This window comes from Odontesthes bonariensis, chromosome 17, assembly GCF_027942865.1.
Source record: "Odontesthes bonariensis isolate fOdoBon6 chromosome 17, fOdoBon6.hap1, whole genome shotgun sequence".
Lineage (NCBI taxonomy): Eukaryota > Metazoa > Chordata > Actinopteri > Atheriniformes > Atherinopsidae > Odontesthes > Odontesthes bonariensis.
The window spans coordinates 3,998,894-4,012,295 of record NC_134522.1 but is presented as its reverse complement, the minus strand read 5'-3'; the positions used below and the strand labels follow the sequence as shown (position 1 = coordinate 4,012,295).

Below are 13,402 nucleotides of genomic sequence, written 5' to 3'. Positions count from 1 at the left end.
TTTAAGGGGTCAGTTCACATGAATTTTAAAACCACCCGTTGGACCCCTGTGATCTCTGAGGACACTCCACTTGTCACACGTACCTCCGTCCTCGCCGAGGTGTGTACAGAAAAAACGTTTCCTCATTAAAAGCTGTACTTTGCTCTGACTGAGCAACATAAACATCAGTCAGCATCAACATGGCTGCTCATGGCCGCCGACAAGTTGCTGAGACACAAAACAAACTTCGGTCACATCTCTTCCTGCTGATATCGTTGTTCAAGGGCAGGCTTTTGTTTCCCCACCAAGGGCGTAATAATGGTGTTGACATTGGTGGGGACATAATATGGCACTCCACCACCTAAAGTTAAGGGACACCTAATTTGTATGGGGGGTTTGGGGGTCCTCCCCCAGAAAATTTTGTATTTCTTAGATGCAATTTCCTGCATTTTAACCAATTCTGGGGTGAATAATGGCAAATCCCATCTGATTCACAGCCATCTGATTTTTTTAATGTAAACCATACTGGCAAGATTGAGAATTGATTTTTTTATGCAAGTCACTCAAGTTTCTGGTGACTTCAACATCATCACAGGCCCAGGCAGACATTGCCACAGTAAGATGTTTTATTATTACACGCGTTTCTGAAGTTTCAGGATCTGTAAGTTGATGAGTTTGGTGCATTTTGTATAAAATATTAACTGATGAAGTTTTGAAAGTGCACACTGCAAAGATAAGTGTGAAAAGTGTGAACAATAAAAGTGGAAATGTACTATTTTTGAAAAATGTAGGCGGATGACGCAGACAAACTGCTGGCATATTTGTTTTATGTTAACGCTATCCAAACTGTCCTGGTGGATATGGCAGACAGCAGCATGGTTCAACCGTGCCCACGTCATTGTTATCCTGAGCCATGTTTTCAACCTCCTCAGAGCACTGAAACTTCTCTCAGCCTCTGTTGACGAGCTCTTTTCCCGCTATCACTGCTTAGCAACCAACCTAGCAACAACAAGCCAGGCATAGCGCTACAGAAGGTGAGCCAATCACAGATAGCAAGGCTGTCCCCACCAATGACACGCCGTCTTTGAGAGAAGGAACTGCGGAAGGGGAAAATTAACCCTTTGTTTCCCGAACACTGTGCAATTTCCCATTCAATGTTGGTATGGACATTTTAAACGTATCCAAATATTGGTATGGACACGTCCATAGCGTCCATATGCAATTTTACGCCCGTGCCACACACATAACCTTTTCTGCGTTCATGACAACAAGGCTCCCCCTGAAACACGTATCTAATTCATACATCGATGAGTTCTGTTCACATTGGTTGGTTTGCAGCAGCAAACTGTCCCACAGCATCTCTGGTCACAAGACTGTTATTGGCCACAAACACATCCCCACAATTCTTTCACATTAGTCATCCTCTGTGTGGAACGAGGCTTAAAAAAAAAGCAGAAGGCACAAAGGGCGTCTGCAATATAGCATTTGGTTTCAGCTCATTTGCATTCGAACATTTGAAGGAAGAAAGGAAATAATAAAGATACTGTGTTGAAGCTCTTCCACCTTAAAGGGTGTGAAATGTGTGAGAAAATGCTCTTTCAGTTCTAGATTTTTCTCTGAGTGATCAGAAACTTTGTGTTTAGCTTCTTTTGATGGCGATTTTTGTCCGGTAATGGGTTTAAAATCATACAGCAGAAGGGACCCATGATTTAAGAGTCCTGGTTATGTTTTAATCTGTTATAAAGATGTTAAACTTCTTCTGTCCAGCCCTAAAAATAACAACGTGAGCATGTTAACAAGGTTAAAACTTGATTTTCTCTGGGATTGTTTTTAAAAACAGGTCATGAAACGTCTATCCAGTGACGGTATTTTAAGAAATATGAGCCAACTAGTCTGAAATAAGTAATATTTCGTGTAAAAACCCACCTCTGCTCTGGCTTTTTTTCCAAAAGCCTGTTGGTGTGCGGTCACAAAGTAAGTCGAGTCTAACCAACAGGAAGCCACAGTTCGATGCCTGCTTCACAACTCTTGTTTCTAGTTTAATTCAGAGTTGTTTTGGGTGAGGAAACCATCCCATAATAGACTGTGAGGGGCAGTCTATCATCGCCAACTCATCGTTTTGGTTTTATCTATCACCCACAGTGTTGTTTCTGCCTGAGGTAGGAAGCTGTTCATCAGATAAAGAGCAAAAAGATGGTGGAGACAACTCTGAAGTGATACTATTATGGTCTGTTTCAGTGTTACTGGGCAGCCGTTTGGCTTTTATAACCCGACTTCACAGAAATATGTGAAGAACAAGTTTATAACTTTCATTTTTTGGGCTTTTTTAATGCATGTTGAAGGTTGTTTATGCACGTTATAAAAATGGAAATAAAAAAATAGAATTGTTAAGTTGCATATTTTATGACATGAAACCCAGTTGCTTGTTGTAATGGGGGGGGGGGGTATTCTGCTTGGCTGGTAAAAAAAAAAAAAAAGGCCTGTGAGCTGTACAGAGGTCACAGAAATAAATGACAGCTCTCTGCGCCATACCTCAACAACATCGCCTATGAACACGATTTTCTCATTTGCAGAATGAGTTAACCGAGTTAACTGAGTTTGCAGAATGAGTTAACCGAGTTAACTGAGTTTGCAGAATGAGTTAACCGAGTTAACTGAGTTTGCAGAATGAGTTAACAGAGTTAAATGAGTTAAATGAGTTTGCAGAATGAGTTTACTGAGTTAACTGAGTTTGCAGAATGAGTTAACCGAGTTAACTGAGTTTGCAGAATGAGTTAACCGAGTTAACTGAGTTTGCAGAATGAGTTAACCGAGTTAACTGAGTTTGCAGAATGAGTTAACCGAGTTAACTGGGTTTGCAGAATGAGTTAACCGAGTTAACTGGGTTTGCAGAATGAGTTAACCGAGTTAACTGAGTTTGCAGAATGAGTTAACCGAGTTAACTGGGTTTGCAGAATGAGTTAACCGAGTTAACTGGGTTTGCAGAATGAGTTAACCGAGTTAAATGAGTTTGCAGAATGAGTTAACCGAGTTGAATGAGTTTGCAGAATGAGTTAACCGAGTTAAATGAGTTTGCAGAATGAGTTAACCGAGTTAACTGGGTTTGCAGAATGAGTTAACCGAGTTAAATGAGTTTGCAGAATGAGTTAACAGAGTTGAATGAGTTTGCAGAATGAGTTAACAGAGTTAAATGAGTTTGCAGAATGAGTTAACCGAGTTAACTGGGTTTGCAGAATGAGTTAACAGAGTTAACTGGGTTTGCAGAATGAGTTAACAGAGTTAACTGGGTTTGCAGAATGAGTTAACAGAGTTAAATGAGTTTGCAGAATGAGTTAACCGAGTTAAATGAGTTGGCAGAATGAGTTAACTGAGTTAACTGAGTTTGCAGAATGAGTTAACTGAGTTAACTGAGTTTGCAGAATGAGTTAACTGAGTTAAATGAGTTTGCAGAATGAGTTAACTTCATCTGCACACGCTGGCTGTTTCTCACGATGCATCAGTCAGTTTTTCCTTGACGCCGCTCACACTTTGAAACCCACAACAAAGTTCAAACAACAAAGCTGAGCCACAAAAGCATCTCACATGAACAATTTGAACTCGAGTTAACACTTCCACAAGTCTTTGTGCTAAACAGCATGAAACTGACCTCAGTCAAAGTCTCCACTCTGCAAATGTCTTTTCATGTCAAATTTAACCAGTTTTCTTTTTAAAATAAATTCAGTCTCTTTCTGTCACTCAAATGTAAATTTAAAAATCTGTTTTAAAAAAACAAAAAACAATATGGTGTTCAATGCATTTCAATAAAAAACTCTGACTTTCTTCCTTCTGCTGCTGCACTTCGTCATTATACATATAAAATACGTATATAAAGCAATAAATGACTTGAATAAATACAACAACAACATCCCAGACTTTTGTGTAAAGTGCCATTCTAAGGAGACTTTAATACAATGCATGTGGGAATGCGGACAAATTAAGGCGTTTTGGAAGGAGGTGAAGGACACAGTTGAAAAAATTCTCTCAAAACAAATCCCATGGGATGCAAAGTTATTCCTGTTAGCTTTATACCCTGAAAAACATAATTTTAGTCAAACAGAACGCACCTTTATAGATATAAGTTTATTATCTGCAAAGAATTGTATAGCTCCAGCCTGGAAAAATGTTAATAGACCTAGTACCTCCCAATGGTTAAGCCAGATTTACCACTGGAAAGAATAGCATACATCAGGAAATCCAAACAATACCTCTTTGTGTGGGGTCCTTTCATTAATTTTATTAAGCAATCAGACTTGACGGTAGGATTACAGATTACAGGACTAGACCTGACAGAACCTGTGGTTCACTAACTTAATTAGACATGTATTGCAATATTGAGTCTGCCAGTAAAGCCCAGATAACCTTAGTTAGAGAAGCGATGTTTGTGGGGATTTTTTTCTTTCAGTTTTTCTGTTGGTTAACTCACTTTCACCTTGTTCTTGTCCCTCGGATGAGTAGAGAGGGAAGGGGAGGAGGAATTAAACAGTGAAAAGCTTGTTCAGTTTGTTGTATGTTTGTATTTTTCACTGTGGAAAACTTCAATAAAACATTTCTGGGAAAAAAAAAAATTTTTCTCTAAATCTATTGAATTTTTTTTATATAAAAGTCAAATCCAGTATTTATTCTATTAAATACACTGAAATTCAAAGTTTTAGTGGATTATCACATATTTTTAGTTGTATCCAAAGCATATAACAGACAACTGCCACTTAATATCCAGAAGCTGTTTGAAATGGGGGATAATTAAGGTTTGGACCAGGATGAAATGTCACCGTATGGGTTCAGAAACGACATAATTATTCATTTATTTAATGTGATGAATGTTCGGTGTGAAGATTAAAGTAAAAATACTCTTTCTTCTCTTTGCAGCCTCTCATGCCCTCCGTCAGGAGGCCTCACCCCTTCACCCATCACCTCCTCGGTTCCTCTCCCTCCTCCAGCCAGGCCATGTCGACCCAGACCTCCACCTCCCACGCTGAAGCCCTCCCAGAACCCATCTCGGCCTCCTCTGCCTCCCTCCATCCCTCTGTCCCTCCATCCTTCTCCTTCCCTCCCCTTCAACCCTCCTCCCCCATCTCTCCCTCCTCCTCTCTCCCCTATAGTCGTCTCCCAGTCTCCCCCACCATCGACCACCACCTCTGACCTGATCCCCTCTTTTTCTCCTCCAGCTTCTCTTCCTCCTCCGTTATCTCCTAAAGTCTCCTCCCCTGCTTCCTCCTCCCCAGCTCCCCCACCTCCCCCTGCTTCCTCCTCCCCTGCTCCCCCACCTCCCCCTGCTTCCTCCTCCCCAGCTCCCCCACCTCCCTCACCAGTTCCTCCCATGCTGAGCGCTCTGGATAAGCTGGTCGGGAGCGTTTCTGTGTGGCAGCCCAAAGGCCTCAGCCAAGCCCAGATCGGTGGGATATTGGAGAAGGAGACAGCCGGGGTGAGACACTTTTAACCCGTTTTCTGGCCTGCATGCAGATCAGATGAGCAGACGGAGTTATAATACATAAATAATGTGTTCTGCTTTGCTCAAATAAGCAAGACCTTCCCTATAAGTTTGAATCACAACATATGTCAAAGTCAAAGAAGCTGTTATGAGGCTTAAAAACCATCAGAGACGTGGGTCAAACTTTAGGGTTACCATCAGCTGTCTGGAAGATCATGAAGAAGAAAGAATGCTCTGGTCGGCCGAGGAAGGCAGAAGAATCCTCAAAGGCCCGTCCAACAGATCAGAACCAGCCTTCAGGAGGCAGGTGTGTCTCAGTCAGAGACGACTGTCTACAGAAGACTTCATGAACACAAACACAGAGGCTACGCTGCTACATGCTAACTGCTAGTTAGCCACAGAAACACAAAGGCTACGCTGCTACATGCTAACCGCTAGTTAGCCACAGAAACACAGAGACTACGCTGCTACATGCTAACTGCTAGTTAGCCACAGAAACACAGAGGCTACGGTGCTGCATGCTAACAGCTAGTTAGCAACAGAAACACAGAGGCTACACTGCTACATGCTAACTGCTAGTTAGCCACAGAAACACAGAGACTATGCTGCTACATGCTAACCGCTAGTTAGCCACAGAAACAGAGGCTACACTGCTACATGCTAACCGCTAGTTAGCCACAGAAACACAGAGGCTACACTGCTACATGCTTAACCGCTAGTTAGCCACAGAAACGCAGAGGCTACACTGCTACATGCTTAACCGCTAGTTAGCCACAGAAACACAGAGGCTACACTGCTACATGCTAACCATTAGTTAGCCACAGAAACGCAGAGGCTACACTGCTACATGCTAACTGCTAGTTAGCCACAGAAAAACAGAGGCTACGCTGCTGCAAGCTAACCGCTAGTTAGCCACAGAAACACAGAGGCTACGCTGCTACATGCTTAACCGCTAGTTAGCCACAGAAACGCAGAGGCTACACTGCTACATGCTAACTGCTAGTTAGCCACAGAAAAACAGAGGCTACGCTGCTGCAAGCTAACCGCTAGTTAGCCACAGAAACACAGAGGCAACACTGCTACATGCTTAACCGCTAGTTAGCCACAGAAACGCAGAGGCTACACTGCTACATGCTAACTGCTAGTTAGCCACAGAAACACAGAGGCTACACTGCTACATGCTAACCGCTAGTTAGCCACAGAAAAACAGAGGCTACGCTGCTGCAAGCTAACCGGACCCAGATGAACCTGCATCAGAGTGATGGCAGGAAGAAAGTGTGGAGACCAACAGGAAGAGCCCGAGATCCAAAGCACAGCAGCTCCTCTGTTAGGCACGGTGGTGGGGGTGTTATGGTGTGGCTGCCACAGCTACCGGCTCACTGATCTTCACTGCTGATGGAGCAGTAAATGCCTCCAAAGCTTCATCCTGCAGCAGGATAATGATCCCAAACATCAATTAATTTGCATAAAAGTGCGAATTAATCTTTCAAGGATATTTCCTAGGAGATAAGCTTTCGCTTTTGCCAACAGTCTAAGTTGAAAGAAGCTTGTCTTGACTATATGGGATATCTGTTTATCAAACCTAAAGTTACTCTCTAGGATAACGCCGAGGTTCCTTGCTAAAGGATGACAATGAAACTTAAGGGAGCCAATGGCGCTCCTTGTTCATAGCCTGGTCCTGTCCTGGGTCGACTACTTCAGATCCCTTCTTTTTGGGTTCCAGTTTTGTGTTTAATTGTACATAAGGTCATGAAGGTCCTTTGTTCCAACAGCCATAAGGCTTTTTAACCGTGACTGCTGAGTTCTTCTCAAATTAATTGATTGATTGATTTTTTTTTATTTATTTAGTCATTTATTATTATTATCATTGTTAGTTAGTAGTAGTATTTTTATTAGAATTTGTGTTATTATTGTTGTTGTTAATATACAAAATTTGTAAATATTAATAATTTTTTGAGCTACTTGACTAATTTAAATTTCCCCCACTGGGGGATGAATAAAGTATTTTTTCTATTCTTTCTTCTATTCTATAATCTGACCTCAAACCTTTATTTGTCCTACATAGATATATTGCATTGTATATAATGGCTCATGTTGACATTTGCAGGTGTTCCTGGTTCACGGTGCAGAAGAAAAGGCCTCGATGATTTCAGTACGACTGCCTGATGAGCAGGAAGCGCCGCCTGTCCGCCATCTGACCGTCAAACAGCACAAAGCGTGTAGGTGTTGCACACCAGAGCAGCTTCTTCTGCCACAGTTAGAGTTGGGCTGTGTTCCAAACCGCATACTACATACTCATCGATCAGACAGTATGCAGAGCGTTTACCCACAATGCATTTCGCTCCTGCCCGAGCCGAAATCAGCCGGCCTGAAGCTGATTTCTCTTAAGCTCTACACTCTGTAAACTTTAACAACATTTTCAGGAGAGAAAGTAGTCGTTTAGATCCCCAACGTGTTGAAAACCTGACAAAATACCGGCTATTTACAATTTTGTTCCCACGAATTCGGCGCTACTAAAGCTAGCCGCAGTGAGCAACGCACTTCCTGTTATTTTCACAAAATAAAATACCCGTTGCCTTTTATCATAGGGAAAGCCATTACGATACAATTGGTGCTTTTGTTTTGAAAACAGGAAGTGAACCTACCCTCGTTGTAGCTAGCTTGAAACTGCCGTTTTGACAGGAAATGATGATCGGCGACGTCACGTTACGTTGCATCTTGGGTAGTTTGACTATGAGTAGTAACCTCATGATGCATACCCAACATTTCGGAGAATCTAGTATGCATCCGGGAACTTCTCGCTTACTCAAACTCGCATACTAACTCAAAAAGTTAGTAGGAGTAGTAGGAGAAGTATGCGGTTTCGAACACAGCCTTGGACAGTAACACGGCAGAACAGCCAGTGATTTACCCTCAAACTGCTTTCTCTTCTCAGTCGTTCACCTGGAAGGTTCCTCTTTGGTTTTCGATGACATCTTCAAACTGATCACCTTCTATTGTGCCAGCAGGTAGCGCACAAACACACAAAAATCATCTTATTGCCTCATTACAACAGCGACCCGCTTAAACACGATGAATTTTACTGACTGAATCCACCAATCAGGGACATCCTGACCGTCCAACTGAAGCTTCCCCAGGCTGTTACCATGGCAGCCAAGAGAGAGGAGCTGGAGGGGATCTCAGCTCTGGGTGCAGGTAAATAATCTCCAACTTTCCTAAGAGGAAAACCGTGATGTTTAAATGGAAAAAAAACTGCAGATTAGACCGCTGACGCATGTAGACGCAAAACCACAATCCAGCTACAAGTTAGAGGAATATTTCAGCGACGGTTAAGCAACGGTTAAAATGTTTAATCTAATTAATCACATGATTTCCCTGATTAATCACGATTAATCGCATTTGTACGCAGAATCCAAAAATGAATCCAAAAGTAGCGTATAGCTTTTAGCATTTAGTGTTATTTTAAATGTGCTGCCATATGAATGAAAGTGCCATAACATTTGTTGTGCAAACACACTTTTAACATCAGCATCTTTCTGTAGTTTTTATGTAGAAGCCTCGCTCCACTGTCTGTTTCCTTGAATGACTTGCTGCTATCAGTTGTGTGTTTTGCCTTTAAGTGATATTTTAGACTGGAACTACTACGCTGAGAAGACAATTCAACTTGGCAGAGTTTACAGATGACTTTGGTTCTGTCGACTCCGCCGTCTGGAAGAACTTTAAAATGAAAATGGCCGAGTAAAAGTTCCGTACCCTTCTCCAGGTTTGGTGGATCCGCCGATTACTTTCTTTTCCTGTTCCACAGCAGACAGCAACAGACTTTTACAAAATAAAAGCCTGTGAGCAACAGACTTTTACAAAATAAAAGCCTGTGAGAAAGAAAGAGTAATACATTTACATCACAAAATCGTTCTCCAGGAAAAAGTCAGACCTCACAATCGCTTGGCCCTATTTTCTCTCCCTTCGTATCACTGCCTGCTGCCGCCTGCCGACAGGTCTCCGTAGGCGACCATAAATCAGCCTTAAGTCAATGTTCATGCACGATATTGTTAATATGGGATGTCATACAGCTTCATATCAAAAGAGGCGAACTATCCCTTTAATGAGCTTCTTAATCAAAAGTACAGCGGATAAAAGCAGGAATTAGAAGGTCTCCCACAGATTCAGCAGGACTAAGGAAGCACAAGGCAACAGAGGGGTCCGTAAAGTAAGAGGTTCAACACAAACAGGATATTTAGGATGATATTCAATACTTCTGCCCGACAGCATTAAGATGTTTCAGTGCGATTTGGCCGATTCAGGGAAAGGAAGTGCTTTCTACAGACGATAAAAAACCCTTTTGTGACACTAAAAGCTCATCTCTTAGGTGTAATAAACCTCTAAGCACTTGGAAGTTGAGCAGAAAGTGAGGTTGGAATACAACAGAGAGTGATCAGAGAAGTGGATGCTGAGCTGCAGGCGAAGGAGTCAAAAGCCTCGTCTCACTTTTCTAATTTTAGCCTCCTCGCTGCTCTGCTCTCCTGTTTGTGACCCAGAAATCATCCACATCTCCTGTCCGAAAATGCACCCAAAAGGAGATTTGGAGGCCTGTATTAGGAGCTATAAAGCTCCTAAAAGGCGTCTTCTTTTGTTTTAAATGCCTCTCAGCTCTCCTCTGCTCGCATCTCTGGTGCAAATTAGGAGATGAGGGGGTCCACATGGGGGGGAAAAGAGCTACACAAAAAGAAAAAATTAGGGCTGGGTGAGTTAACTCGTTATTATCGCGTTAACTCGTTAATTAGTTAACGCCGATAAATATTTTATCTCGCATTAACGCAGGTTTTATTATTGTAAAAGTCTGTTGAATGCATCACATTCACACAGTTACAGCAAACACCACGAAGCATGGAGTAATAAAATAAAGATAAACTAGCAGGTAACATCACCGCTACAGGTGTGAAGCTCACGGAGCTAACCGGCGCTACTTCCTGTTTTACTGGTTTCAACGTAAAAGCACATATTTCAAAATATATTGTTTTTAAAAACTCCTGCATTTACAGCCAAGTTGAATTGTCTTCTCAGCGTAGTAGTTCCAGTCTAAAATATCACTTAAAGGCAAAACACACAACTGATAGCAGCAAGTCATTCAAGGAAACAGACAGTGGAGCGAGGCTTCTACATAAAAACTACAGAAAGATGCTGATGTTAAAAGTGTGTTTGCACAACAAATGTTATGGCACTTTCATTCATATGGCAGCACATTTAAAATAAAGCTAAATGCTCAAAGCTATACGCTACTTTTGGATTCATTTTTGGATTCTGCGTACAAATGAGATTAATCGCGATTAATCAGGGAAATCATGTGATTAATTAGATAAAACATTTTAATAGTTGCCCAGCCCAAGATAAAATATAATCAATAAAGAGCCCGAATAAGAATAAACGAGCGCTGACCGCTTCTGTTGCAGAATTCTGGATGTCTGATCTGAACCAGAGACCGAAGAACCAGGACGACACCATCACGGCCAGTACGTACCTGTATGTGAACCCAGTCGCTGTGGAGGACCGGCCCAACAAAGACCAGAAGCCCTCCTCTGCTTCCCAACCCGATGAAAACGCCACCACCTCCGCCCTGCAGAACGGAGAACCCTCTCAGAGGATCAACCCACCGGTCAAAGCTCCATTTTACAAGCGCCCCCCACCCCGACCCCCCGGCCGGGGCTCGGGTCCTGGGTCGGGCCTCCCTTCCTCCTCCAAAACATCAGCTCAGGAACCCGAGAGAAAAGAGGAAAGAGAAGACAGGAAGGCGGGGTCGCCTTCTCCATCCAGGCCTCCGGTTCCCCTGCAGGGTCGAGGTGCTCCGCCTCTGCCTCCGGCTCCTCTGCGTCGCACCTCCTCCAAGAAGAGCGCCGACCGAGAGGCAGGAGAAGGGACGGGGAGGGAGAAGGGACAAACAGAAAGCAGGGCCGGTCTGCTCTTTATGGGGGCCGCCGAACAGGAGGCCGGCGGCCCCCACAAAGAGGAGGAGGAGCCCGGGAAGGAGGGCGAGACGAGGCGAGAAGAGGACGAGAAGGAGGACAAGTCCAGCTCCCAGTGTCCACCCTTAGCAAAGAAGCCGTCCCGTCCGGTGCCTCCTCCACGGGCCAAACCGTGCAGCCCGGAGTCGCCTGCAGGAGGAGCCGGGATGAAGGTGCCCCCGCCGTCGCCGGCTCGGCGCCCGGACGTGTCGCTGTACTCGCCACAGGGGGGCGCTGCCCTGGGAGCCGACCTGGACTCCTGCTCCACCAGCAGCACGGAGGAGGAAGCAGATGTGAACCAGGAGCCGGAGCAAAACCACAAGTAGGTTCCTCCTCCCTCGAGAGGTCCCAGAATCTGGGAGCCTCAGCTTCATCGTTGCGGCTTCACCTCCGATCATAACCGCTTTATCGGAAACTAAACATCCAAAGTGGAGCCCAAGTATGAGTTAACTGAGTTTGCAGAATGAGTTAACCGAGTTAACTGAGTTTGCAGAATGAGTTAACCGAGTTAACTGAGTTTTAGAAGAGATGGGACCAAGTCACATGTGCAAGTCTCAAGTAAGTCTCAAGTCTTAGCTTTCAAGTATAAGTGGGTGCACAAAGAGTCCCTTTAGAGGAAGTGGGGCCCCAGAATAGACCCCTGTGGTACACCAAACCCGACTCAAGTTGAGGAGACAAGAAAACTGCTCATATATGAAAAGAGACTCAACTCGTGAGTCCAGTATGTGTTGCTTACAACCGCTTTATGAAAGGAAAAGATTCAAATGTTGAATTTATCCGTTTCTTCTTCTGTGATTCAGAGAGCTTTACGTATAAATGCTCAGCGAGCACCAGGCTGGATTTCAGTAGATAGAGAGAGCATATTTCTAGTTTAATGTTCCCAAATAAGAAATTATGTTTGATGCTGTTGTTTTCCTGCAGAAGAACGAAGGCGCTACAGCTCGTCTAAAGGAAAAGAAAACGTCGTCTGATGATGCAGAACGTTAGAGTCACTCCAGAATGTAGAGTAGCTTCGTTGGTACACTGTGAAAACAAAACTTACATTTTTCATTATGGAGAGTCGGCGCGTCTTCAGAGGGTTTAAATTTTTAGGGTTAAAACCACAAAACTGGACGACAAGTGGAACCGTCTGTATAAATAACCGATATGAACCGATATATTCACCAGGAAACAACACCTGGGGCTTAAAGTTGCAACTTGTTTCAGCTGGAACAACCTCAGACTCACCGAAGACAAAAATCAGTGAAGCAGAACCAAAGATTTCCCTTTCTTGCAGTGTAATTTACCCTAAAGACATCTGCTAAAGTCTCCGATTTCAACACCTTTGGACTTACGAGCAGTGACGCAGATAAAACCCAACCAGACTTCCACATTTGCGCCCGTACTTCTACTTCGTAGAAAAGGATTTCCCTTTCGGTATGCCAACGTCTTTACCTCTCAGAGCTGAGCGGGCGCTTCTCCTCCTTTAAGCACCAACGCTGTATTTGCTGTGACATCATGAAGCACATTAGCTCCAAAAACGACCAACGCTCACCCATTTGCAACATTAATTTGGGACCCTATTGTATCTGTAAGGTTTCTTCTTTCTTTCTTTCTTCTTATTCTTTGCAAAAGGTGCTCGAAAACTCTTGAAATTTTGCGAGCGCCACCTGCCAGTCGACGACATGAAAGAATCTAAACTTTATATTTTTGGGAGTCGCTCACTGACTCTGTAGCGCCCCCTACGATGCTTAAAAATGGTCCCCGCATTGGGGTTAGTTTAGCGTGGGACGACGAAATTCGGTACACTCATTCATCATGCCCAGACGCACAAAAAAGTCTCTTGCCTCCATGGTCCCACGTCCACAGGAAGGCGGCCATTTTGGTACCATTTTTGACCGATTCCACGCCTGCATATGATCGAACTTGTCCTACAGATTTAATGCTACAGACTTCAAACTTGGCCAGGTTACTCTTAAGA

General features: G+C 43.6%; 1 protein-coding gene across 3 annotated transcripts in view; it reads left to right on the top strand.

Moving 5' to 3' along the window:
• Positions 1 to 13,402, top strand: part of rin3 (Ras and Rab interactor 3) — a 35,839-nt gene that overhangs the window by 11,881 nt on the left and 10,556 nt on the right. For 2 of the 3 annotated variants that reach the window (XM_075448115.1, XM_075448117.1), the window contains exons 2-6: positions 4,885 to 5,440; positions 7,554 to 7,665; positions 8,382 to 8,454; positions 8,550 to 8,641; positions 10,894 to 11,764. In XM_075448115.1, coding sequence (XP_075304230.1) covers positions 4,885 to 5,440; positions 7,554 to 7,665; positions 8,382 to 8,454; positions 8,550 to 8,641; positions 10,894 to 11,764 — 1,704 coding nt within the window. The remainder of the gene's footprint in view (positions 1 to 4,884; positions 5,441 to 7,553; positions 7,666 to 8,381; positions 8,455 to 8,549; positions 8,642 to 10,893; positions 11,765 to 13,402) is intronic. The other variant, XM_075448116.1, reaches the window with a different exon arrangement.